The 27,851-nt window shown below is 36.8% G+C and overlaps 1 protein-coding gene across 1 annotated transcript in view; it reads left to right on the plus strand.

Annotated features, from left to right (window-relative positions):
* LOC150107531 (uncharacterized) overlaps nt 1-27,851 on the plus strand; it is a 102,915-nt gene that overhangs the window by 38,269 nt on the left and 36,795 nt on the right. The window contains exon 3 of the mRNA XM_090391367.1: nt 11,108-11,208. Within this exon, the coding sequence (XP_090247493.1) occupies nt 11,108-11,208 (101 nt within the window). The remainder of the gene's footprint in view (nt 1-11,107; nt 11,209-27,851) is intronic.

A 27,851-nucleotide genomic window follows, 5' to 3' on the forward strand; every position in this document is an offset into this window, starting at 1 on the left:
ATCTTCAAAGCATGCCGGCGAAGATTAGGGAATGCTCTTCAGAAATGTAGTCTTTGTAAAATGTAAGCAAGGGCATATTGAATAATATTTTCTCAAGGAAGAGTTGTTTTGGAGTTCAAGCAGCTCCATTTGTACTGAGCCTGGCATTTCAGCAGCAATGACGCTGAATGGCATTGAAAATAAATCTAAAGAAGACTGTTGGTTACGAAAATCACTAAATCTCTCTTCGAACTCACTTCGCAACACGGCTAATTTTGTAGCGTATTATGAGCTATGAGACGAACAGTTGGTCTCAGCGAGAAGCTGAAAATGAGTTAAATCTTTTTTTGCGAGTTGTGCCTCCCAAAATTTGAGCTTGGCCACAAAAGATTTGATGTGATCAAATAGAGTGTGCACCAGTTGATCTTTGGATTGTAGTCGCGTACTTAGGTCATTCATATGCAATAAGATGTCGGTCACAAAGACAAAGTCTGTCATCCACTTCGGATCGTTAAATTCCGCAGTCGGATTCCCCTTGGTTTGCATGAACTGGTGTATTTCGCTCCTTAAGTCAAATGCTTTTTTTTTTAAGAGTCTTCCCTCTGCTCGACCACCGCACATCACTATAATAAACCACATCGCCGTGATCCGCTTCACACTCTTGGGTCAAAAACTCTTGGAATTGACGATGATTCAATCCTCTTGCCCTAATAATGTTGACGATAGTCACAATAGCTTTCATGACACTCTCAAATCCAAAATTTTCGCGCACAAATTCTCCTGGTGGATTAAACAGTGGTAATGGACGAAATCTTTTCCTTCTAGTTCCGGTTTTTTCCGTAGCAGCGCAACAAACCCTTCGTTCTTTCCCACAATGACAGGGGCACCATCAGTTACCACACCCTCGAGGTTGGTTAAGCTGAGGTCGAAACGCTGGAGCGTTTTCTTGGCAGCTTCAAGAATATCAGTGCCTTTCGTCGTTCCCTTCATAGGTACGAGCGCTAGCAGTTCTTCTGTCACATTGAATTGTTGATCAGTGCCAAGGACAAAGATAGCCAGTTGTGTTGTATCCTTCACATCTGTGCTCTCATCAAGCAAGTGAATATGATAAATTCGGACGACCGTTTTTTTTCTTTTTTTTTTAAGTTCCTTCAATGTCATTGGCAGGTTCTTCGACACGTCGTGATACAGTTACCCCCCCCCTCCCCCCCAAACAAACTCGGTTTTCTAAACACTTCCTTATTATTTGGGTACAGAATATCCCCAGCAGCGATGAGACAACACTCTTTCATAAACTCGCTCTATTCCCTCTGCCTTTTAAACGTACCCTGCTGGCATTTTAAATCAATTTGGAGATAGTTCACGTTGTTCACACGAAGCCCTCCTTCGAAGGTGATCGAAATTGGACGCATGCTTTGTCTCATAGTGTAGTTTTATATTGTATTCTTTTGATACTGACAATGACTCACGACAAATTAAACACACTGGCTTATCGTCGATGGGCTCAAAATAGTACAAATTGGTCCACTTTTCATTAAAAATCCAGCAAGAATCACTTGATTTACACTTTTTACTCGTAGACGTAGTGATGGAAGGTGAACCCAAAAAAAGATCCAAAATGGCCATGTAAAAGTTATTACCCACTGAATATGTCTCACACTAATTAAAAAGGTCTGGCAATATAAAGCCATAATAGGCTATGGCTGACACGACGAACCTGCGTGCGCTTATACACGAATATCTCACTGTTCACGACTGACCGACTAAATACATACAAGTGGATGAGATCCTCTTTTATGTATTTATATCAAAATAACGAAGTATCGAGAACCTTCGAGATGTATCTGGAAGGCACTAGACAGCGCACGCGAACGAACTACTGCTTCAGTCATCTACCTGCGACGTTAGTACTAGTACTTAAGTAGTACTTGGCGCTGGTAGATGGCTGAAGAAGCATGTCTATTTAATATTTATTTAATATTTAATATTATAGGATTTTTAAGCATATTTAATATTTATTTTTATAGGATTTTTATGTAAAGTATCAAATGCACAGCGTTCCTTATGAATCTGGAAAGCACCTTACTATTCTAAATACCGCAGTATAGCTTAGTGGCCCGCGGGCTTCATTGAAATTATTTTTTATTTAATCGCGTTTTAATGTTAAGTAGCCATTTTTTCAAAATGGCCTGCAAGTCACGGCAAAAGAGCTCCGCGGGCCATGCGTTGAAGACCCCTGTTTTAGAAAATTACGTAACGCTATTTAGAAGGAAGGCGGTAGATTGGAGTTTCAGGACGATGGGTGACTGACAGCACGGAAGGCGAATGTTTAAAAATATGTTAAGCAGAAGAAGAAAAAAAGTTTTTTCTCATTTTTCAGAATATGTTTCTCACATTTTTTTTTTTTTCATTACTGTGGACCTATGAATCTGCACAGGAGGCCAGTCTAGTCTACAAATCGATCTTTAGTTCTTTCTTCATTTTTATTTTCAATAAAAATAAATAAATGTGCATTATTAGATGAATATTGCTTTATTCGTCATTCATTAAAGTTTAATTGGGATCCTGAAAACACTGATTTCTTCAACCCATCCGTCCCTTAGGATGGCGTGGAGTCCCCCTGATTAAGGATCACGACGAATTAATGCAGTCCGCATGTCACTCCTCTGATACATCCAGTAAGGGAAAGTATTTATGCCTATAGACTTGGACAACACTGACAAAAGTTTAATTTATTATCATTTTTCAAGTTCAATTTTTCAGATCCTTATCTGATTGTTAGAGACCGGATATAAATAGATTTCACATTGTAAAAAATTATACAGGTACCGAGCAAAAAAGAGATATCACACACACACCATTTTCTGCAGTAATAATTTAGGACTGTATATATGTTCCAAAATGGAATACCATTATTGATATAGTATTTTTTGATCCCCACCGTGGGGAGAAGACAAGTCATCCCTAGAAGTTTTTTATGCAGCTAAGAAAAGGATGTGAGCTGGATTTTTTCTCTCATAGAGCAAATAAGTGAGTGGAACAGTTTGCCTGTTTAAATAGTGAGTGAATTTAAGTTTCAGAGAAGGTAACAGCTGGTGTGAGTGAGGTATGGCCTCTCCTCGATAAGTCCTTGACTTCGTGGAGGTCTCTGATAATAATATATGATTCTTCTAAAATAAGAACGAACAGAAATAAACTTGAATACAACTAAGAAATTCAGCAACCACAGGACATGTGAAGAGCATATTTCACTTCTCCTACTGCTGTAGCCGTTCTGGTTGGCCGAGTGGTTAGCATATCCGCTCTAGCCAAAAGGCTGCGGGATCGAATCCCACCAGGGACATGGATACTTGTGATTTGTCCTATTAACTCTTTGTGAAAAGGGCATCTGCGACCCTACCACTTCCGCTGGCAGAAGGTTTCACTCCCAAAACCGAACGAGATACTGAAGTGACCATATACGCAGTCAAAATGACGTCACATGTGCGCGGCTGTTTGAGCTATATGCATGTTTCTGAAATCAATCCCAAAACTTAAACGTATTGCTCCGGGAAGAGATAAAGTAATGATGGCAGTTATGACTTATGAAGAAAAAGGAAGAAGAAGAATGGATTTTGATGAACAACTAGTGTAGGATGAACCTGATAATACTAGATAAGAGACATGAGCCCTTTAATTGAAAAAGACCTCGGTTAATGTCGCCTCACCTAACGTTATCAGTTTCGTCATATCACGAATTAATAGAATTTTTAAGAGATTTAAGGCATTTAAGTTTTTTTCTGCCGCGAAATAGGAAACTCGGTCTAGGCTATTCTAATTTGCTTCGAATGCCACATCAAGCGTACTTATGATTGACAATCAATAAAATATCATAAACTGAAGATGTAAAATGAAGAATTATTACAAATTATATAGTGATTATATATACAGGGTGTTCGGGATAAATTTGACATATTTATAATTAATTATATTTTTCCGTAAGTTACATGTATTAACACACACTTCTCTTCATTTAAAAGTTTGGACCCTTCTTCATTCATATACAAGATGTCAGAAAGATGGATAGCTGGAATCCACCTGAATCATGGAAGAGAATAACTTGTATCATGATGATTCGTGCCCGCCATCAAAATAAGGATATTACGACTGCTGCCCAATGCTCCCTGAATACAGTAAAAACAATCAGGCATGAACTAGAGACTTGCAATGGTGACTACGAGGATGTAGCAAGAAGAAAGATCCCTAGCAGACGATCTGATTGCGTTCGTACAGCAGAATTCCTCGCAAATCTGCAGGAACAGGTGTTGAAGAACCCTGGCATTGGAATTCGGGCTTTGTTCGTGGAGTTGCTAACTGTAGTCAAGCCCTGGATAACAAGGGTAGCCAATGGTAGGCCGTATGTATGGCAGCAGGATTCGGCCCCTTGCCACACCTCTGGGAAAAGTCAAAAATGGTTGTCTGAAAATTTCTACGACTTCACCAGTCCAAATGTTTGGCCTCCAAACTCCCCAGACCTTAACCCCATGGATTATTTTGTATGGGGCGCAGTTGAAAAAGACACCAATCGCACTTCCAGTAATACAAAAGCCCAGTTAATGGATAAAATTAAAACAGTTTTTGCGGCCCTTCCCAGGGAGACTGTAGCATCAGCTTGTTCGAGGTTCCGAAGCAGAATTGAAGCTGTGATCGATGCTAATGGTGGTTATTTTGAGTAAATCTTGTTGATAGTATTGTAATTAACTCTGCCTGTAATGTTTTTTTGTCATTTCATTAAATTTAATAGATACAAAGAAGATTTTCTTTTTCCTTACGAAACTGTCAAATTTATCCCGAACACCCTGTATATATATATATATATATATATATATATATATATAGATATAGATATAGATATATAGATTCACAATAAAATTTGTAATACTAAAAATTTGATCATGAAATAGATAATTTTAGAGAGGCAAGATATTAAAATACTGTTCTCTTTTTTTGTGAACCTCGTGGCTCATGGAGGTTATCAGTTTGTTACGTAACGTTTTGAGATGGGGAGGGGAGTATGATTTGTGATAAAGAGAGACCTAAAACCGGAAGATAACCTTTTGTAATTTATAGACAAGCCCTTTAATTGAAGGGTAAATAACAACTAGTTTCAATGCATTGTCGCAACGAATGAATTAGTGACCATCAAGTGTTTCTAATGGCCTCCTCCTGATGTCACAAACTAAATTACTTCAGAAATTTTATTAGCTATAAAAACCCACGTGAAGAATTTGAGGATTGCGTTTATAATTTAGAAACGGGGATTTGTGCTGCAATTAGACCGCTAACACACACACACACACACACACACACACACACACACACACACACACACACACACTGTCGTATTAGGACTACTTTAAGTGGAAGTTTAGTATGACGGATTTTACCGGGCAATTAAGTAATTAGAGAAGTCGCTAGTGCTAACAGCGATAACACAGAGGATCAGGAAGTAAGCGTGATTGTCACGGTCGCAGCACTAAAAAGTAGCGTTTAATGACACATGAAATTCTCCTCCAGTGATCTAAAAACTTGCAAGACTGGTGAAATATTTTTTCGTTTTGTTGTGTTTTCTTTCGTCATTGAATCTCAGCATTACTTCCTGAAGAAGAATTTTCTTTTGTGTGTGTGTGGTACATGCTAAGACGATCTTGTGTTTACGCTCGTTTAGTTGATAACCTTCATGAAAGAAAAAATGAAGTGTTTCAAAGATAAAAAATCCCACAAAACACAGTGACACTTCAAACATATATAACGGAGACAAGTTAATATTCTGCCCACTTCCTTAAAGATAAGTGGGAGTCGAATAGTTTTCTAAATGAGTGGTAATATAGTCTAGTATTGAGTTGCCTAGTGGCTAGCGTATCCGCTCTTCCACCAAGCTGCGGGTTCGAATCCTATCGTGGCCATGGATGTTTTGTGATTGTCTTTTGGCGAGCGGTGAACTCCATCGCACTGCTAATTACTGGAGGCCTGAAATAGCTCGAAAAAAGTTCCATGTTTGATCTCTAATAGCAGGGTTTGCGGATTATTGAAAAGTGTATATAATTAATTTTAAAAAAATAGAAAAAATCCTTAGCCCATGCACGGTACTTTACAACCTTTCTTGGTTGTATCAGTTACATAAATAAAAAAAATAAATCATTAATAAAAAGATACAGTAGTAACAAATATTATCAATGACAATTTGAGAAGAACAGTTCAGTCCAATGTGATTACGCCCTTAACATCTACTCATCCTGTAATTCAGCTCCTGTCACGTGCCTATGAAGTCACTTTTGATAACTAATCCCACAGAAAAAACTTCAGAGTGTAAGGTTGGGAATAAGAGATGGCCGGGAAACTGGTCCTTTTCTACATAACTTGTTCAGTATGCAGAATTCTCGGACGTTCTGTAGATTTACATTTCTTAACAATGTCAATTTCTTTAAATCTATTGTAATAACTACATACATTTATCATCAGGTGGATTAGCATGATAGATTCGTCTAAATTCTTGTTGTACGAATGCTGATTCAAAATTTTGCTTACAAATTAGCTTCTTTTTTGTCAGACTGTTACTATCTTGATTCTTCCATGAGTATGTGCGACGACCTGCTCTGCTCTTCCAATGAACAATTTGGGGGAATGAATGATGAGGAAGAAAAAATTTATTCTGTGAGTTTGGAGTTGAAGGGTGAAGAGGTGTTGAGTAGCAGCTACATATCTTTTAAGATTTAGGGAAGATACCAGGTTGTGACCATGGAAGACTGTATATGTGGCACAAGTAGCAGCAGCACCTGAACGTCTGTGTGAAAGAGAAAAAGAGCAGTAAATTGGTGAGAATTCTTCATAATTTCTTGATATTGTAACCGTAAGGCGCGCAGAGTCAGCCTTAGACCCAACTGTACCATCATCTAATAGCAACATCTTAACGTCACCTCGGTATCTCATCTCTCTTCCAGAATTTGTTCAGACCAATAATGATCAAAAAGTCGGAGACGCTCAAATAGTGACAGCTATCAAGGTGCTTGAACCGCATAGTGCCCTGTCCGCCTCCTGTCTACCCTAAGATAATGATTCTTGAGATGCGTCGGTCATATTTTTTGGATTATTATTTACATTATATTGTCTGTAATATTATGGACAAGTTAATCCTCATGTCTTGATATTTTTAAAAGCAAAATGGGATACGTATGCCCGCTCTCAATTTCACCTTCTCATATGGCCCGAATGCGTTTGGTTGGAGTGACATCAGTTAGATCTTATAACGCAAAGAACCTTTATTAAGCTCTTTTTTTTTTTTTTTAAGCTTACCACCGTCTCATAGGTGATAGGACATTTCATCCGTAAACAAGCAAACTCGCCAGAAGAACAAACCCAATTAATAGATATAATACACTGGTCTCCCAACCCAACTCTCGCAAGGTAATCTCTTGAAATGTCAAAAGCCTCGGCGGCAGCATTTACACAATTGATCTCGTGTATGCGAGAAGCGAACACGCACACACACACACACATAGAAAAAGAGACTAACAGCGAATAGATGTTACAACGACAAAGCACGTGCCTGGAGACACGCAGTACCCATTTCTGAACAATCGCACAAACGATCAGTTTTTAGTGTTGCTACCTTTTATACGTTTACTGCGAAAACGGGCCTTACTTTCAGCGATTCGACACGCTGGTAATTCAGCCCTCCCACTGTCGTGTCCCTTATACAGACATCTGTTCTAGGGTTTTCCGGGCAAAGCCGAACCTCATGATTGGTATCAGTGATAATAACAGAGCTGCTTTGAGCGTGTGGTTCCCTACAGTGTTATCGCTTTAATACACGGATACAGCTGTCCACGTGCACACAACACACCCTATCTAGTTTCATCAATCAGATAGAGATGTTTTAGTTGCAGCATGAAACTTACCTTGCCACAATTTTCCCGAATCAACCAGACACTGATTTGTTATCGACAGCTGATGTTAAGTAGAAGGGAAATTTTTTTTTTTTCTCTACTGAACATCGGCTGATGAACCAACCTGCTAAGAACATCATACGAAAAACTGTTAGATGCTTTATGACATATAATTTTTCACACACCTCATGAAACCTTCGGAATTGGGGTTTTGGATTAATAAGAGAGCTAGGGATTTAATCAGACCAGTTTTATATTATTAATAATAATATAGATAATTTTGTTTAATTATTTTGTGAATCTCGCCCGCGCAAACAACTATTTCATATTTAATGGCAATATACGCATAAATAGCTAAACGAAATTTTATATTACAAAGCATTCTTAATTCCAGTTATCGACTTAAAAGGAAATAACTTTGTTTATAATGACTGCTATAGTGTTTCTTTTAATTAATTTAGTTTTAATATTAATCATAGATGTTGTTTTAACGTGATAAATATCCGGAATGCATATACTAAAAGTCAACCTGTCTGAAAGCATCGGCTCATTGAGAATTTTCTCAGTATGCCAGTCTATCACTGATTCTAAATGACTGTCGAAAACTCGATGAGTGCACTGAAACTCATAAGTTCTTTTTACATGTCATTTACACTTTAAGGCTAGGCATTGACTTACGAGTATATCAAAAAGCAATTACTCTGACTATTGAGCAATAAATAAATGAGGATGATGGTGATAGTGTTATTTTATATAATTAAATAAATGCATAATCAAATTTAAAAGTTGGATCTAGAGAATAATGCTGAACTAACAAAATAATCACTCTTCTATGAAACCAATGTTTCCTAATTCGATATAATTTTTATTGAATGTAGTGTAATGTGGTAACATTGATTTTTATCGGCACATGTAATGAGAGGGTGATTGTCCGTATGCTGAAGAAGCCAACTTTATAATGCACTAAGAGAAGTCGAGCTGTACCTGTCACGTCTCTTCATATCTGAATCATGGCTGGTCGGCAGCGAGCTGCGATATAATATTGTTTATGCCAATGCATGAGACGATAACTCGATTACGCCACCTGGGATCGAATATGGTCTAGGACGCGTATAATCTTTACAAGGATTTTTCAGCTGAAAGTGAGTTAGACGGCATACGCCAATGGTAAGGTTTTCCTTTCCTGAAACGGGTATTTTCATTCTGCAATAAGCAAGTCAGCTAGAAGTACGCTAGCAATTACTCTGACTTCATAGTCATAACTGCTTCTGCCGTTATTCCAAATACTACGCCTATGACTACTTCGGCTAGCAGTCTTTAAAGTATAACTTGAAATGATAAATCCATACTAGACAAATGAATAAATACTTTCCGTGTCAGTTTTGTTTTCAAGACAAAATATCCACAAGATCGAGTTACTTGTATTATCGTATTTCACTAATACCATTATAAGTACCATAATAAATATCATATTTAACACCATTGATGAAATGGTATTAAAATATAAGTATTTAATACCATTTCAAAATTCTTTATCTGTATCTTAAAGTATTAAATACAGTATATAGGAAAGAAATTAATCACAGTAACATTTTCATAATAGTTTTTTTGTCAGGTGATTTCTTCAAACGTTTTGGGTCTCTCTCTCCCTCTCCTTGGACCCCCGAATTGCGGGCTCTTTCACTATGCCACAAGCGAACGCGATCACATGGACGTCATCCGTTAGTTCAGTGGTCACTGGTTACTAATCTTGTAGTGTGAACAAAGATCGTCAGTACGTCATAACTGTACGCAGTCACTTTTGATGGTAACAACCTTCACACTTTGATGATTTTCGAAGTGTTTCTTAATATCCTTGCTAAGAAAGTGACAGTGGATGTACACATTTTCCTTATTAATTATTCCTCTCATTTACTACTACGACGGAATCGAACCCGGGTCTTTTCCAACCAAAAGTTGGAAAGACCAGGGTTCGATTCTGTTCTCAACATGGATTCTGCAATTTTCAGTTTGCAATTTGTTCACCTGTCAACGATTTGCAAAACTACACTTCTCATTTTTCCGAGATAGTGTGATTCAGGAAGGCCTGTCCTAAGAGCCATGGGGGGAAAAGAGGATGTCTCAAGTGATGACACAATACTGTTCGATAAGATAAAGCATAGCATATCATTGGGTGATCAAATGATTAGTAGATTATTTGCGAGACAAACCTACAGTAGATTGATATATTGTCAAAGACCTTTACTGTCCATTAATATTTACACCATTGGCTAGCTAATCGATGGCGGGAGGGAGGAAGCATGTTTTACGATAGCACCTCTACTATTAATGTGAGTGCAACGTCAGTGGTTGAACTGTTACAGTATCAATATACACACCCATACTTGAACGAACACGTAGTGATTCATTTCTACCGCACCCTGCTCCCTATGATCAGAGCTAGGAGTGAAGCGCACTGTGTACTTGACTGCTTGCAGACCTCGACTAGTCTAATTCTGATCGCTGTTTGGAAGAATCTTCCCACCATTGATAGAAATTATTTCAGCCACATAGCGCTGTGCAGTCAAAAATAAAACTTGAATCTAATTTAGGTGTCACTTTATTTTATTTTTATTTATTATGTTGGAAGATTCTGTATGTATTATAAAGTTCAGTGCTGATAACCAACAGTAGTACAGATAACTATTCCTCCTGTACTACCTTCTTTCAGTGACTTAATGCATAAATATCGCAGGAAATCTCTGGGTTGCCTTATTCTTTACTGTTTTTTTATATTTATTATTATTTTTTTAATTTTAAGTTCACTCCATTATGAGTTTGTTCACAATGCAATTGCGCTAGTCACGAGAGTTCCTGTTTGTTGATCATTGACCTAGAATGCATTTTCGCAGCTTTTTGTCACTGAGTCAATATTAGTTCACTGCATTTTGTGCCATATTATCAAGTTCAATAAATACACGCTTCGTCTATGACAATATTTACGCTTAACCCCAATTACAATTCTTAGATTTTCTTCATCATCTTTAAACATAGCGTAACCAACAGGAAGTGTAAACACCAATGCATTGTCTTAGCAAAACAGGTAAATGTAATTAGGCCAATGTATCTACATCACAGTAATATGGTTTAATTATGATTATATACCAACTTTATTTACTTAATTTTAAATAAATCTGTATTTATTCATGCTAATTTCTTCGCAGGTGTTCGGGCATGCGACATTGTCATTTTAACTTTCCCCAAGATCATCTCTCTAAGTGTCAGAGTCAGGGAGTTGTGGTTATCTTCTACGTATGTGTACCTGGTAAGTAATTCACATCCACTGCAATCCTTCCATAAAGGACGTTGATTTTTTTTAATTATCTTTCGTTCTCTTTCTAAAGTTCGGAGTGAGTTTTTTTTTTCTAATGTATCTACTTATGCGTTGTAGTTATCATTCCCTACCAATCCCTTTACGAGAAAACCATCTCTCAGGTCAACATCTTAAAGAATGAGGTTTTTGAACTTACAAGTCGGCGAGTTATTAAATATCTCAGTGTTGGGTGTAAAGAAATTCTTTTTATGAAATTAAATGTTCTACCTCGTGTTAGTAAACAGTCCATTCTAAAAGTCGGTCTTGGAGTACCCTTTCTTTAAAAAAAAAAAAAAAAAAAAAAAAGAAAGTTTCTAATTAACGCTCGTCGGGAGCAAACCGAACTTCTTTTTATCTCCCTACAAATCGCGAAGAGAGAGAGGCTGGTTATTAAACTCATGAAAAGAGAAAGTTTAATTTATGTGTTGGCTGGAGTGCAAAGCTCACCAGGTGGTTCCACCTTCTTGTCAAGCACCCCACTGAGTACAAGGAAGAATCAAACCGTCGGGGACGCAGCTGCTAGGGGGAGAACAGAAGTGAGTTAAGCTGAGGAGGTTTGTGGTCAGTAACAATAGGGCAATTCTTAGTCAACTTTATCATCTGGGTTTTGTAAAGCAGCTTCGAGACTTAATAAAAACACATCTTTATGGCTTAGTGGGAAATAAAGTTTGCCATAAATGATACTTCCATTGGTTACTAATAACTGACTGTCGTTGTTCCTACCACAGCCATTGTTCCTTGCCACGCAACAGAGGAACGGATTATCCTGTGAGATTTATTTTCAAATAAAACAAATCCCGATTCTTTTACAAAACTTTCGAAGGCCGTTATAGTTGTCGACATTAACCATAAGGATCGTGGAGTGGAGCTTTATTATATTTTGCATTTGGTTGGGATTTTTTTTTCTTTTTTAACCCCTAAAAAGAATACTTTGTAGAGAGATTTTAAGTGTAGGGAGAAAGATTTTGTTTCCAGTTTTGTTAACAGTCTCTATCTTGCTCTCGCTCTAACTGAATGTGGACACATGTCAGCGAGATTTTTTTTCTTTTCTTTCAGAATTCAATTTGGTAATAAAATAAGTTCTAAAAAAAGGAGCAGCTATATTTAATGTTGCAAAATGTTTGGGCGATTTCTCACTTCTTCGAGTACTTTGTTAAAAAAAAAATGAGCATAATTTAGTGTGCGGATGTACAACCTTAGGAGAAAGTTCGGTTTGCATGAATTGGTTTAATAAAGACTTGGTGTGTGTGTGTGTGTGTGTGTGTGTGTGTGTGTGTGTGTGTATCAGTAATCCAGCAAATGCCGTCTACAAAATATGTAGTTAAAAAAGTTCATTGAAAATTCATGAAACTAAGTAGTTTAAGAAGAAGAAGATGATGATGATGTGTTTAAGTCATTATCATCATCATCACCTTCTTCTTAAACTACTTAGTTTCATGAATAATCCTTAATTCAGATTCATAGAAGTAAACGCGATATGTTATGACATTAGATGTAACGTTTTTCAAATAAGCTTGAGAGTTTTTTTTTTTTTTTGCCATTCCTTAAGGAAGTAGTTGTACAAAGTTTGTTGATCCGTCTGTTTCATACAAGAACTTGTCCTGTCACTATCTTGAAATTTTAGATTTTCCCATCACTGTAGTTCATGTATGCCAGGCCAAGGTGAGGAATGATTTTTAAATTTGTTTGGGAGAAAAATCAGTAGAGAAGAAGGTAAGAATGAAATATTAATGGTGAATTGAGTTTCGATATTATTTTTTGCTAGAAATAAGACAGATTGAGTTTATCAATCATTGAAAATTACAAGATTATCAAATCTCCGCTAAAGAATGAGATCGGAATTTAATGTTGTTTAAGTTGATATTCGAAAATTACTTGAATTCTGTAACGCAAGGTTTCTCAAATGAGCAAAAAAGAATTGCGTGTATTGTCAACATCAGAACTATGGACAAATCCAGTTGGATTTGCAGCCAAGTGGTGAAACTCCTTCACTTACAGAAGGAAGGAAGGAAGTAGGTAAAAGAACGGAGCAATGTGAAACTCCAACATTAGTTATAAAGTTTGAGAAGAAAGATACATCCACCATTACAAATAATGTGACTACAGATGGCACTGATACTTATTTGCATAAATCAAAATACAGATCATATAATGAGAGCTTTCATAATAGTCATTGGATCAAAGAGATCGTACACCTTTAGAAACATGCAGAGCAACCGTTTCAAATTGATGAAAGCTTCCACGGCATTGGTAAGGGGTTGTTAAAGATAGGTGGAATAGGCAAGCATATTTTCCGTTAACTAACAGTAGTGGAATATCCATACTGGCGATCGTTTATAAGTGGAACGATTTCCGGGTAACGTAGTAATTTATTTATTTATTCATATGGAGTTTCCTTCCTTTTCTCCCCCGTCTCTATTGGGACGAGTTGAGCCCCTTCATGGGGGGGTTAAGTATTTATGGCTGTAGATCCGTGTGTGTGTTCACGGGGCCGGTTTGCCTGCTTGCGGGATGAAAACCCCAGATAAACTGGGGAAAAAACCCTGCTGTCCACGCCCAAGACCGGCTAACTTGGCTATGACTGAGGATTATCCTTAAGTTCCTCACGTCGGCGACGGGAATCGAACCCAGGACACTCCTTCCCCAAGCATATGGTTGCGAAGCGCAAAACCACGTGGCTAACCGCGCGGACGTGTAACGTAATAGTTGACTGTTAATGTTTTCCTGTATTGCATCAAAAACAATTGAAATAAAGAAGCTGGATGGTAATTTTGTGGTAAAGATTTGTCACCTTTCTTAAATATGAGCAAACCGTGAACTTTATAGAGACAGGTTAAAAATTAGCTAATTTCCAAGAGGAAGGATAAATACTAGCGGAATAAGAAAGAACGAGAAGGCAACAGAGAACAGAAGTCTCCTCTGGACTACAAGCCTTCAGAACAATCTGAGAAATGTCACAATGCCAAGTTGATACTAAACAGGAGACTTTTTCGCATCAGGTTGAAGCAAGATTTTTGTGATCTCTTTCTAAGAAAAAAAGAAGAGCATGCAGTGCTGCTTATTGAGAATGGGAGTATAATTTTTTTTTAAAATTCGTATGAGGTTCCCCTCGTTCCTCAGGACTTGATGAACCCTCCTGGTGAGGGATTGAGTATATATTTTATGACTATAGATCTGTGTGTGTGTGTGTTCACAGGCCGGTTTGCCTGTTCTGAGGGAAGAGAAAAACCCGAGTTTCCGGGTGAAAAAAGCTCTCCGCCTCTGTATGAAACTAATTCACCTTTAGTCGAAAGAGACTAGATAAAAGTTCCTCACATTATGGACGGGAATAGAACCCAGGTCTTTCCGACCAAAGACCTTCGTCTATACCGACTGAGTTACGGAAGCTCTGGAAGGGAGAGAGGGTAATATTAACCAGGTTCATCAACCCAGGAATTTAAAAAAATTAAAGCTCCTTGATTAAAAATTTATATTCATTTTTTTTTAATTATAGCTTGAAATGCTAAGGCTTATCTTTAAAAAGTCATAGTCATGCAATATAACCATTAGAGTGAAAAAGATGTGGAAGCATGGTGGGCAAAAGTTACGGCCAATAGAACATGGATATGTCGATGAAAACCTATAATAATATTCTCGGTTCTCTTGTGTACCTCTTGGCAACAAGGTTTAGAAGGAATGAAAATTTAAAACGGAATTAGGAATAAATGTTTCTATACCAGTTGATTATTTCGGCAAGTGTTTGTAAATGTTTAGATCCGAATGACAACAATAATCACCAAAAAAATGAAGCGTAGATGTTAAAATGAGCAGCCCAATTGGCATCTTAACAATGTCAAACATTACATGGATGGGATCGTTGTGGACATGTTGCTCCGTTGGAGAGGAAATCAACAATAAATTGTGCTCTAAATTACAGTGCGGAGGAAAGGAAGAATAGTGATGTGAAGATGTAGAGTATCTGGAGAGTGATTAGCGTTATCTGGTATTCTGACAGGCATGTGAAATTACTGAGATCATTCGTGGCAGCAAATGTCTCGGCATCGTTACTTGTTGGATCAGTGCGTTAGGAAAGAAAAGCCAGCCAGTGTTGCGAGTGTGAATCGCTGGATGGAAGAAAGCCTACACTCAAAGAAAGGCAAAAGGTTGGTGGCTGTGCAATAGGGTCAGATAATGAATATGCCAAAGAATAGAGAATTCTAATTTGTACAAAACGGCATATATATATATATATATATATATATATATATATATATATAATATATATATATCCCAGCGAACAAGTGCACAAATGATACCATTTCCTTGAAACGGAGAGATCCAAATAGGAGTAACTGGAAAAATTGATATGTGTAGTTGCTTGAAGACGTCCGCGCGGTTAGCCTAGTGGCTTTGCGCTTCGCAACCATATGCCTGGGGAAGGAGTGTCCTGGGTTCGATTCCCGTCGGAGACGTGAGGAGCTGAAGGATCTTCCTCAGCCATAGCCAAGTTAGCCGGTCTTGGGCGCGGGCAGTAGGGTTTTTTCCGCCAGTTTATCTGGTGTTTTTCATCCCGCAAGCAGGCAAACCGGACCCTTGAACACACAGGGATACAGTCAAGAATACCTTGAGGCATAGGAGTGACCATTCTATCCTCGTATTTCGGTTACGAAATCCAAGCATGCTTGGAAGGTTATGGGCCTTAAAGGCCTGTTAAAGCCATTGGGATAGATAGTTGCTTGAAGACGCAGAAATTTGAGTTTCTATTAAGAAAGTTGGATGTGGTTTTCGAACTGAAGAAAGATCAGAGTAAACCTAAAACCACGTACATATGCGAAGTGAATTTGGAAGGCTTGCCTTTTTCTCGCATGTAATCTCTTTCTCTCTGCTTGACTTGTTTGGTGGTGGTTGTTGTTTATGATGAGTTGAAATTGGAAGGACACATGGATAATTTCACCCACCACCTCTGCAAATCTTGGCTGCAGCAGTGTCCCACAATACCACTGTTGAGACACCCCTCAAGCACATTTGCCAAAAGAGCGGCTGCAAGATTATTCAATAGCTGATCTGAACCCCTTCTTAAAGCATTACCGTCAAGTTCACTTAGTATATTATCTAGCGCTAATCGAAGAATGAGAGCTGTTTTTTCTAAAAAGAAGGTATGTAGTCTTTCCATAACGTCTGATGTCATGAATATACGAGTATATCATTCATATTGAATGCTGGGGAAAAATGGAGAAACAGAGGTTTTTGCTCTGCCGTTAAGCATATGGTTTATAGCCAAATCAAATCTTCAACAAGCAAAGTGGTGGTATTGCATGTGATAAGTCACCCAACACCTAGTGGTGTCTGGTACCATGAAGATTTCGCCTGAGCGTTGGGGGCGCCAATCAAACCTTACCTGTGTTGGCTTACTTCTATTTACTTTCCTTCAGTATGATACTTTAAAGCTTACGGAATATATTCGGAGCCACTAGTAGGTGTGCACACACACACACACACACACACAGGAAAGTATATGTAGAGGATTTGGCTGCTGCAAACCGACCAACATAGACTTACATTGCGATGGATGAACGGCAGTCCCATGCGTTTTAGACTTCCGATATTTAGTTGTACACAGTGAATAGCGCAGTGTGTATGGCTTGGGATGTAAAAGTACAGCATATTCAAGAAACAGAATGTATACATTCTTCCCCCCCCTCTCTCTCTCTCTCTTTCAGCTCCCAATGTGCGTGTGTATTGTCAAGATGAAGACAGTATACACGTATACCAAAAGTATATAGACACACTGAGGTTAGCTGTTTATAGTACAGTCACAGGTAAAACGTGATATTTTACAGACAGCTATTTCTCTTCTCATAAGATGATGTTTATTGTGTATTTAAAGTAAATTTAATGTAAATTTGTTTTGAATATTTCCACTTGCAGTAATAATCTTCATATATGCATAATTTCATGTAATCGTTTTTGTTGACATTACTGGGATATCCTCCCCCATAACTTCAGGACACAGTTTTTCAGATCGGATTTGCTTATTCTATGTACAACCCTTATTTAAGAATTCTTTGAGCCCTCCGTGTATTAATACTTTACACGCATGTAGTTGGATATAATAGACTCTTCCATTCAAATCAATAAAATATTAAAATTCGTTTTTTATATAAAAAAAATCGTCTAACGCCTTTTATTTCCCTCTCCCAGGGGAACAGGCAACGCCGCTTAATCCTAACTTTTTGAAGACTAGTGTTGGCAGCCACCAATAGCTGTCACTGACAGCTAACCTAAGATGATGAATAATATGCATCTGAGGAGGAGAGTAAGGCAGAAAACTGCCATTATCTTTAGATTCCCAACCTAGAGATTGTCTGAAATAATATCCTACGGTCGACTTTCTTGAATTGGGAGATTAAAAGACAATTTTCTGGGAGAAAAACTCTACTTGCCTGAGCCTAATATCGACTAGCTTGGAAACCACACGGAAATAAGCCCTCAGGGGGAAAAAAATCCTTTAGTGACTAGAACCTAGCACATTGACATTCTTTCTTTTGGCAGTCTAGCGCTAGGGAAGCAAACATCATTTCCATAGGGCTGCAGAGGCACTCTTCAATTTTTATAAATATTAAGTTTTTATTTTTATATGATACTAATAAAGCCCTAAAAGAAATCCGAAGAGAATGACGTTCGCTTATATAGTAAAACGTCCCTATCAATGTAGTCATCAAGTGGATCATAGCTAAGGAAATAAGACTTGACAATGAAGAATGAATTGCTGTCACATCACTACAGCTTAGGCTACTACCTATTCATGTATTTGTGGTATAAGTACTCTTAATAATGCTGCTAGCTGTAAAATTGAGCAAACGTTTATAGAACTGTTGTATAGCTTAATATAACAACTATTAAATTGACTTATACACTCACTAGGTTTCTAAGTAGTTTTGAGGTTTGGATTATCTGGAACAACTATGATACCAGAGTGTATTAATATCTCTGTTAATTGCACGTGTTCTTCTGCTCAGTTTGCCTCTTTTGCAAAGTTTGATAAACAATCCGAATGTCCGTAAGGTAAAACTGCCATCACCATATGAGACAAGCCAGCTCACCTTCAGCTGAAAAGTTCTTATAAATTATAAATATTCTTCATGTCCTGTATGGGATTCGAACCCAGGTATTTTCCAACCGAAGGTCTCTTATACGGATATAGCAAAGTTTTTCCTACATCTATCGAAAGTAGGCAAACAGGCCAGAAGAACACGCAATTTACAGGCCATAATACACTGGCCTCATAGCCTTAGTTTGTTTCTGCCATTATTCCAAATAAACAAAATAAAACTTGACAACCAAAGGGCATCGTCATTACCGACTGAGTTACGGAAGCTCGGTGTTCCAGATATTATGATAACATGAATGTGTTATAATATCTGGAGGCAACATATATATATTCGAATTTCACATTCTAAATAGTAGAAATTTTGCTGGTCATTTGAAAAATTCAGATCTCCAACATAATTATTTATTTCAGGATGACTGATGAGGGAAGTTTACCTTCTAAATTTGGATATTCATAATCTGAATTTGACTTCTACTTAGATCTGACTTTTCATCGTTGTACAGTTTTAAGAACGGGAGGTGCACCAATGACACATTAGCGTCGTTTGATCATGGGAACGGCGAGTAGTATTGATTTAGTGATTTACTTACTACTCAAGGAACAGGACTGGCGTTATACACTATCCGTTATATGTGGGAAGCGATAGTCGTATGTGTCACTTGAAAAAGTTCCGATCATCCTAAAAATGTTCATCAAAATGGACACGTTTTAATAAACATTCCAACTTTTGAATATTCTTTAGAGTTTGTTTATCTTTGGCTTGATTATAAGATGCCTAGCTAATTAGAACAGCATGAAGCCAGGTGTCCTTGTGTCTCAAATATATCAGGTGAGCATGTTTTAAAGATGACGAGTATGAGGGGGGGGGGGGGGGGGGGAATTCACGGTGCAATAATTTTGTTCCTAGCATCGCATTTGTAAGATTCCACTTATCTAATCCTGCAGTGGCGTGTTAAAAGTATCATATTTAGTCTTTAGAGTAAGGTTACTAGTTATTTAATATTTTCCCCAGCTTACAGTACTGAAGTTGCTATCCAACTCTGTGGATGGGATTGCCATCAAAAATAGTTGACATGATCTAAGTTTTTTTTTTTTTTTTTTTTTTTTTTGTAGATTTCAATTTCGGTTGTTCAGACAAAGATATGTACATTTTATGCTTCTTCTTCACCAAATAATTATTTAGATTGCCGCATTTTTTATTTACAAATGTATAACCATCTTGGGTAAAGGGTGGTAAAGCGCATTGCTTTTACGATCATGCAAATTTCAGATAAACATGAAAAAAATAATAACATTATGCAATATAAGCCAAAAAGATATGTACAAATATAAGGAATTTGATAAATAAGGTGCAAACTATGAAATGAATCAAATCATAAGGCCGTTCGCTAAGTGCAAGGAAGATATAATCTGTATTTATTAAGTTTTATTAGTCATTGTACAACATAAAAAAGTATTTATAAAAAACGAGGATATCAGAGGTGATTGATACGGTCTCGTATGTCGAGACAGAACCAAAAAAAAAAAAAGAAGAAGAAAGAGAGCATTTGCTCTGTACTCGATGCATGACAGTTCGATTCTGCAAAAGATCAAATAAAATCTCTAGGAATAAGTTAGTTTTCTCCATTTAATTTATTTGGCTGTGGTTAAAAGCGATCAATGGTAGACGTGTTCGTGTCGAGATCGAGTTGTAGTCACTGTTCCTTTCTTCAGTAAGTTACAACGTTATTGTCGTTGTTGTGTGGGATTCCCTCAAATTTTCCCCATCCATCCCTTAGGATAGGTTGAGCCCTCCAATGAGGGGATGTATAGTTTGTGTAGATCCAACACGGATCTACACACACACACACACACGAATTTACACACACTGTAGATCCGTGTGTGTGTGTGAGAGAGAGTGTGTTCACGGGCCGGTTTGCCTGTTCTGAGGGAGAAAAACCCGAGTTTCCGGGTATTTAAAAAAAAAAAACCTCTACCCGTCCATAACGTGAGGAATTGAAACTCAGGTCTTTCCGACTAAAGGACAGTTACAACGTTGGCGAAAGCATTATGTTATACGACAGTTGATTAATTTCAACTCGTATTCATTAAAAAACTTGTAATATTCCGTATCCAAAAAAGAGAAGGTGCGTGCATTCGGTTTTTTTTTTTTTTGGTTTATTTGAGAGTTTGTAACTTTTCTGTTGCTACATGTCGAGGATTGATGTATGGTTAAATAAATGAATTTGGTTTGGATTATTAATTTTCTAGGTTCAGACTGTTAGTGTCATTTAAAAAGGTTAGATTAGCGTACCCGAGTCCAGTCAGGCTCTGAAGTTTTGATGACCTTCTATTATTAGACATACTGCTTAACATTAAATGTTAGATATATTTTGTAAATTAACGTTTTTGTTTATAAAATAGATATAGATGATATATTTAAAATAAAGATTAAAATAATTTAGTTTTCAGTGTGTATTTTTTAAGTATTTAGTGTAGCTTAAAGTTTATGATTTGAAAGCACCTGATATTGCCTTGTAGGTATCATTTGTTATTTGAAGCGGTCAAGAAAATTGTTGAAACAGCTGAAGGAACTGCTTGATGGATTTCACTGGTTGATGCAGCCTAACAGTTGCCGCAACCTTTCACTTCCTGCTCGATATGTAAGGTGAAATACATGTAAAGTGAAAAGACAGGCTTGTCTAACAAATTTGCATATTTATTTCAAGTCTGAAATAGTCTTTGCTCCATGCCGACGCACACACTGGTTATTCCCCAAGGTTTGTTATGTTTAATCTCCATTTTATTATTCATGGTTCTTTCGTTATCTTTTCCATATAACATCCGTCATCTGAAATGAAAATAACAGAACGTAATCAGGACATCAGAGATATCTTAGTTGTAATGATAGAGGGGGAGAAAGGATTAGTAAAACTCTGCCCACATACATTGCAGCAAGCGATTGCAGTTGTTAGTAAATAATCAACATTAATCATCTGTCACTGGACATTTCCGGCAACATTTAGAACGTGAACTGGCATTGCCTATTTGAAAACGGGTTCGCAGGAGGAATTTGCGTCCACACCCTTGAATTCACGTACTGCATGGGAGTTATAAGCTTAACTAGTTAAGCTTATAGCTAGTGAAGAAAATTAATTATTTTCTTTGTTAGATTAAATTTAATATCTGTGTTATAGTTCTGCATCAATAGCTTGATATCACGGTGGTGGTTACCAAACTTCGTTTACACTATCTTAATGACTATTTTATGTATCTAAATTTCATAAATGAAATATTTATTGATTAAGAAGAAATACAACGATGAACGCATAAAAAATAAGGCATCGGGAATACGCTATTTTTAAATGTTTATATCCTGTAAAAATTACGAATTTAATCAAAAAAATTTCCCCAAAGAATCGAATAATATAATAATTGCAAAACCAGTCAAATTTGTCATTTAAGAATATATTAATATTGGGCGTGATAATAGGATCTGTTTTTCAACGCAACGTTCGTCATATTGTAGTACTCCTAACTTGGAAATTCACACATCGTTGAAGTTAACTGTTGGCAAAATTACATTTCAAGTAAGAAATGATGCAACGTATTTGTTTTTATAATATAAAACAATACATTATTGAAATGGAAGAGATTATGGATCCATTCATATTTTATAACCAAATGTAAAAAAAAAAAAAAGTCTAGATTTCGAATTTTACCGGCGAGCTTATGATAAGCCAGTTCTGATGCCGAAGGTTATATATTCATAAGCATTCTGGTAAAATTCGAAACTTTAGACTTTTTTTTTATACATTTGGTTTATAAAATATGGTTGAATCTATAATAATATCATCCATTCTAATATCTTGCACATGCAAACTGAATCGAAGCCTTTCTAGCTCTTCCTCGTGTCATCTCAGGAAGATAATGAAAACTCTAGCAGGTGTGAGTAAATCAAAGCAACAAGATTACGACAGACAACTGCTGCCATCTACTGTTCCTAAATCAAGTTAGTATTACTGCGTGAACATCGTGCGAGTTCTGTAGTTAAGTTTCTGTAATTTGTGAGATTAAAAATCCGAGTTTCTTCTGTGATGATAAAAATCCCATCTTTTCAAAGATTGACTAGCCCTACAACCAGGTTGATTCTCGAGCTAGTCAATCAGTAAACTATACAAATCGATAAATAGTCAATAAACTGAAATTATCTTATACGACCTTACTTTTGCCGATCTAGCATCAATAAGCATTTTCATAAGACCATGCACTTTCTGAAACTTTAAATATTATCCATAAATATAAGTGCAAGTGATAACAATTTATAAAGTATGAAATCTCTCATAAATCTGACTGAAGCTAATTATGCTGACTACTCTCCAAACAATACGTTTAAAAATCGAATTTGTGACACTTCATATTTCGAATTTCGCTTGTTAGCAAACGGAGTTAGACACACATTGCAGGCAATGCACTTTATTATGTATGTAGTATCACTGCAAATGATATGATTGTGAAATTTGGAAGACTCTTGTATTGTTAATAAAATAGTGTGCGATAGGTAATCGATTTGTTTTCATTAAATAATAATCAGGGCATTGAAAGCGATAAGTCATGATTAATCAAACGTCAAAGCGAAGCAATTGCGTGCTGAAACTTTTAACATAAGTTGCAATTCCCCCCCCCTCCTCTCCCATGTACAATGTATATTTAAATATCAACTGTGGTAAAGCGTATAAATTACCATAGCTGCCCTCAGTTAAAAACTCGAAGGCCATATAATTTCTTAAATTTCTTATGAAATCATAACTTTAATTTAGCGTACTTTATTTTGATACACTCCGTAATACATAACAACAATTTAGCAATGCCATAGTTATCTACTCTATATCTATAAATCTATAAAAAGATAAGACGAAATTTGTAACATTTTTATGTGACGTTATTTGATATTTACTCTATATAAAATAAAGAGGTATTAGAAGAGTTATTTAGTTTATTTATGATTATGCAGATTATAAATATCTACTGTATACATTCATGAAACTATTTTTTCTTTATTTATTTTTTCTTTCTTTCTTTCTTTCTTCCATTAAAGTTCCTTTAATTAGAGGTTTCCAGGAATTTAAGATAAGCCGAAATTTGAAACATTTTTATGTCACGGATGTGACGTCAGCTTGGTAGGTCATGACTTTTGGAAGGCGACCAAATGCGTGATGCTTCCTCCACCTTTGCTACGAGTTGCCCTTATGTTGCACTACCATTGGGTAGGTAGCTCTCTCTTAAAGGTAGTGCAACACAGGGGCAACCGCATATAATCAGTCATGACCTACCAGCCCGGAAATAGGGGGGGGGGGGTTAAGCACTGTAGGCTCCAGGGGGCGTAGCCCCCCCCCCCCCCAGTTTGGTATATTTTTGTTCTGATAACAAATATTACCGTTAATACTATTTAGCAGAGATCAGAAATTATCCCGGAAAAAAAACAAAAAAACTTTAAAAATAATTAAATTTACCGCAATATTCTAGATGGCTGAGGAACTTGGACGTGGAAAAAACTGAAACTTTAAAAACATGTTTGTATAACTCAGTAACAAAGAAGAGTGTTACTATTAATCTTTTATCAGACTACTTCAATCTATATAAGAATGCTTCTGGTTTATTTGTTGTGGGGGAAGATGAACATAAAATAGGATTTTAATGGGTAATAAAGTATATAGTGTTACAAGGTAAAGAAAAAGTAATGAATCTGACAGACCAAGAACAGTATTGTTCTAGTTGGCAATTCCATTAACATGTTTTGCTTCTGTCTTGAAGAACAGCAGTCAGAGAGAGAAGGGACAAATCAACAACAACAACAAAAAAAAAAAAAAAAAAAAACACCTCATAACGTAGCTAATGTCGTTTGCTTGTGATTTTTTATAAGGTGGTCGTTCGATAGACTGACTATCTCTTCTCTGTATCGACCGGAATTTTTTTAAAAAAAAACTTGGTATTACCCATTACTGAGTGCTGGCAATATAAAGTTTAAAACAAGTGAAATTGTTAAAGAATTTTAAACAGAGGAAGGTTAGGTGACCTAAGAATTCATTAAAAGCACTCATTTGACTTTTCTAACATTGTTGGTTGGAAGTTCATAGGAGCAACTAATATAGGGTACCCTTAATTCAAAAAAAAAAAAAAAAAAGAAACAAAAGGTAGGGGGGGGATTCTAAATTTCTTCAAAAAATTAGAAAATTATCATCACCGACCTAAAATTCCCTATTCGAAATAATTTTTTTTTTTTTTTATTGCTGATGACTTCACAGAATAGAACCATAAATTATCTGTAGCTGGCTTATCATTTCATTCATCATCCGTCTGTTGTCGAGAATAAGTGCGTGAGATTTTCTAGTGTTTTCATTAGTTACCGGTGTTGATAGGCCACCTAATCATATTTGGATATTTGTTCAGCTATTTTTGAAGATGAGTCTCTGCAGCTCAGTTAGTATAGACTAAGCCCTTTGGTCGGAAATTCGTCTGCTAGTTTCACCTCACAACTTCAGTGAGGTGAAGAATCTTTATCTCCGTCTCTTTCGACGAAAGATGAGTTAGCCGGTCTCATACGGAGGTAGGCGATTTTTTTTTTCACCCGGAAACTCGAGTTTTTCTTCCCTCAGAACTGGCAAACCGGCCCGTGAACACACACGCATATACAGACATAGGACACACCGGGAGTCATAGGGCCAACCACCTTATCCTCGAGTTACGGTTGAGACTTCCAAGGACAGCTAAGAACTTTAAGATTTTTGAACATAGTGTTCTATAAATTTCCGATGAACTTCTGCATATGCTCTATGCCACAGAAATGAAATCATTGCTCGCCGTTGCATTATTGAAGCGGTTTTGCTGAAGTGTCTGTTTAAGCTGCTAAATAACTGATTAGTCAAAGTTAAATAACCGTTTTGTTTCGTGTTTACAGTTGCGTCCACATTCAGCAGTGGAACTGATAGTAAAAATAAATAAATAAATAAAAATAAAAATTTTAGGACTTGCCTTCTTGTAGAGAAAAACTGATTTATATTTGTGTAAGCGCTTGTACTCGAAGAATGCGACCAAAATTTGCATATTACTTGTTTCATCTGTATCCAAAATTCCGACTTCCTCCCAAAATTTCTACTCGTATATCAAAATAATTTTTCTTTTTTTCACCCCTTCGGTATTTAGAGGAGAAATTCTATTAATGCTCTTTGTACTGTGCAGCCTATTTGTTACAAATCATTGGTCTCGTGTTAGGGTTGCTCATTCATTTGTTGCTCTGCGCGATTCGCACATTTTAAAAGTTGCACTTAGAGCATCTAGTATATGACTTCGTTCTTGTTTCTCCCTTAATAACGTCAAAGGTGGTCGCTATGAATGCGACATGAGAGAAGAACAATCAACCTAATATTCACCTAGTAGTCAGTAAGTAAAGATTTGAAAATTATATGTTGCAGAATAATGAAAGCATATTACATTTTTCTTTTAATGAAACGCGAGTTGGAACAGATTTTTTCCACAACTTAAGTTACTAACTTAAAGTCATACGGCTACTGTTTCCTAGTTTTCATGCATGAAATCTCAACTTTTTACGTCTGCTAGTTTCGAATTACGCTCGTAATATGGTGGAAACATACACGTTGCTAGTATGAAGATTTGCGAAATATAATTTTCAGTTAGCAGGATTCTCCCGATTCAGATATGACGGTCTGCATATCTGAATAATTAGCGCTGTGCTGAACTGCAGAATATAGCAAACAAAGCTCTCTCTTCTTTCATGTAGAAAATTACAACGTATTTCTCACATCTTTTCGAAACCGAAATTTCCACCTCGTACCTCGGAAAGGTAAAGCTGAACTGTGGAGTTAATAACGACAAAAAATCCCCTCAACAGATGGCGTGATAAATAGTGCTCGATTGACGCAACAATTGGCAGACACAAAACATAACAAGAAGTCGCATGTTCTGTTGTGTTCGAGTCAGTGGCGGGTAAATTGTCTGTTTGAAAACGTTTTTCTATTCCGCAGAGTGGGTTAGCGTACGGGTCACGCTCTCTGATTCCCTCCACATCATCACTATGTGAAGGCAAAAGGGCGGGGCGGATAACAATGGTTCCCACTTATGTGCCTCTCGTGTTTATGACAGCGTCTGAATATCATAGGCGCCACGTGTGGACTGATTTGTTGAGGCAGATGGCCGCTTCGACCTCTTTTTCCTTAGTGTTGTTTCCATATATGAAATTGCAGTGATTTTTGTACCTCTCCCTTTTTCTCTGTACATAAACACGTTCACCAACATCTGTCAGTAGCAAGAGTTGGGAACAGACTTTAATTCTCGCCCTATCATTAATGAAATAGTTGCTAATTTCGAACCTACTTCGGCTGATGGTTATTTTAATCTTAATTAAGATTAAAATTAAAATTTAATCTTAATGACATGCATTTCCTATCCATCAGTCTCCTGTTTCATTTTTTGGGCTTCTCTTTCAAGGATTCGGTGTTACTTCTACATTAGTTAATCAAATATTAATCCCATCTGAGAGAATTATCGTGTTTTCAAATTTCGAGCATTGAGCACATGGCGAAAAAATGAAACACATGCTGGGAACCATCTTACCTGCCTAAGTGTTACACGTGACATTTGGATTAAAATAATTTAATCTAGAAGATTAATTTTCTTTTTCTAGGTTGAAAGCTTTCATAATTATGTAACACAATTTCTTGAGGGGATAATCATTTTCCCACTTCATCACAAAATACTGAATAAACTAAGTGGCCAGTTTATTAAAAATACCTATCACATAAAACAAAATGAGCAATCAGAACCATAATGGTATGCTACACCACACTACACTGTGAAATCAATTCCTTGAGGTTTTGAAAACAGGTATCAGCAGGTCTTCATTCTCAGTGGATGAGATGAATTCTTTCAAAACATGATGTTCTCAGTGAATCCTGTTAGAAGTGCTCACTGCATGTAGAATAAAGGGTCAACATCAATGGGCATATTTAGTCTGCAACAGTGTTCAAGTATGACACATGAATAGCACTTGCTCTGCTGGTTTCAAGTAATCCAAGGGGAGGGTTTATAGCTGTTTATAGCTGCATACCTGACATGACTTGATATTTTCCAGATGCACACAGATGCTGTTGTCTATAAGTGAAATTTTCTATAAGTGAAACAAAACATGAACTAAACCTTAGAAAAATGTGTTGTTTTTTGACACGCATGCACAAAAAAAAATCAGGTTACCCCCCACAAGAGAAAGCAGTGAGAACTGCAGACCACTTGGAAGGGGAGTAGGGGGGGGGGATTGATGCTGAAAGAATTATTTATGATTACAATACTGAACTCTTTCTGCTTGTAAATAAAAATTATACATCCTCTCTTCTGCAAGTACAGTATCCAATAAGTTTGTTTAATTAGCATATGATGATACAATAGCCATGAGGCCCATATAGACAGATACAGCACCATCTTATGAAACTAATATAAAGTTACTGCTTATGAT

The sequence above is a fragment of the Typopeltis vanoorti genome, chromosome 4, assembly GCF_054136105.1.
Source record: "Typopeltis vanoorti isolate ZY-2024b chromosome 4, IOZ_Tvanoo_1.0, whole genome shotgun sequence".
Classification (NCBI taxonomy): Eukaryota; Metazoa; Arthropoda; class Arachnida; order Uropygi; family Thelyphonidae; genus Typopeltis; species Typopeltis vanoorti.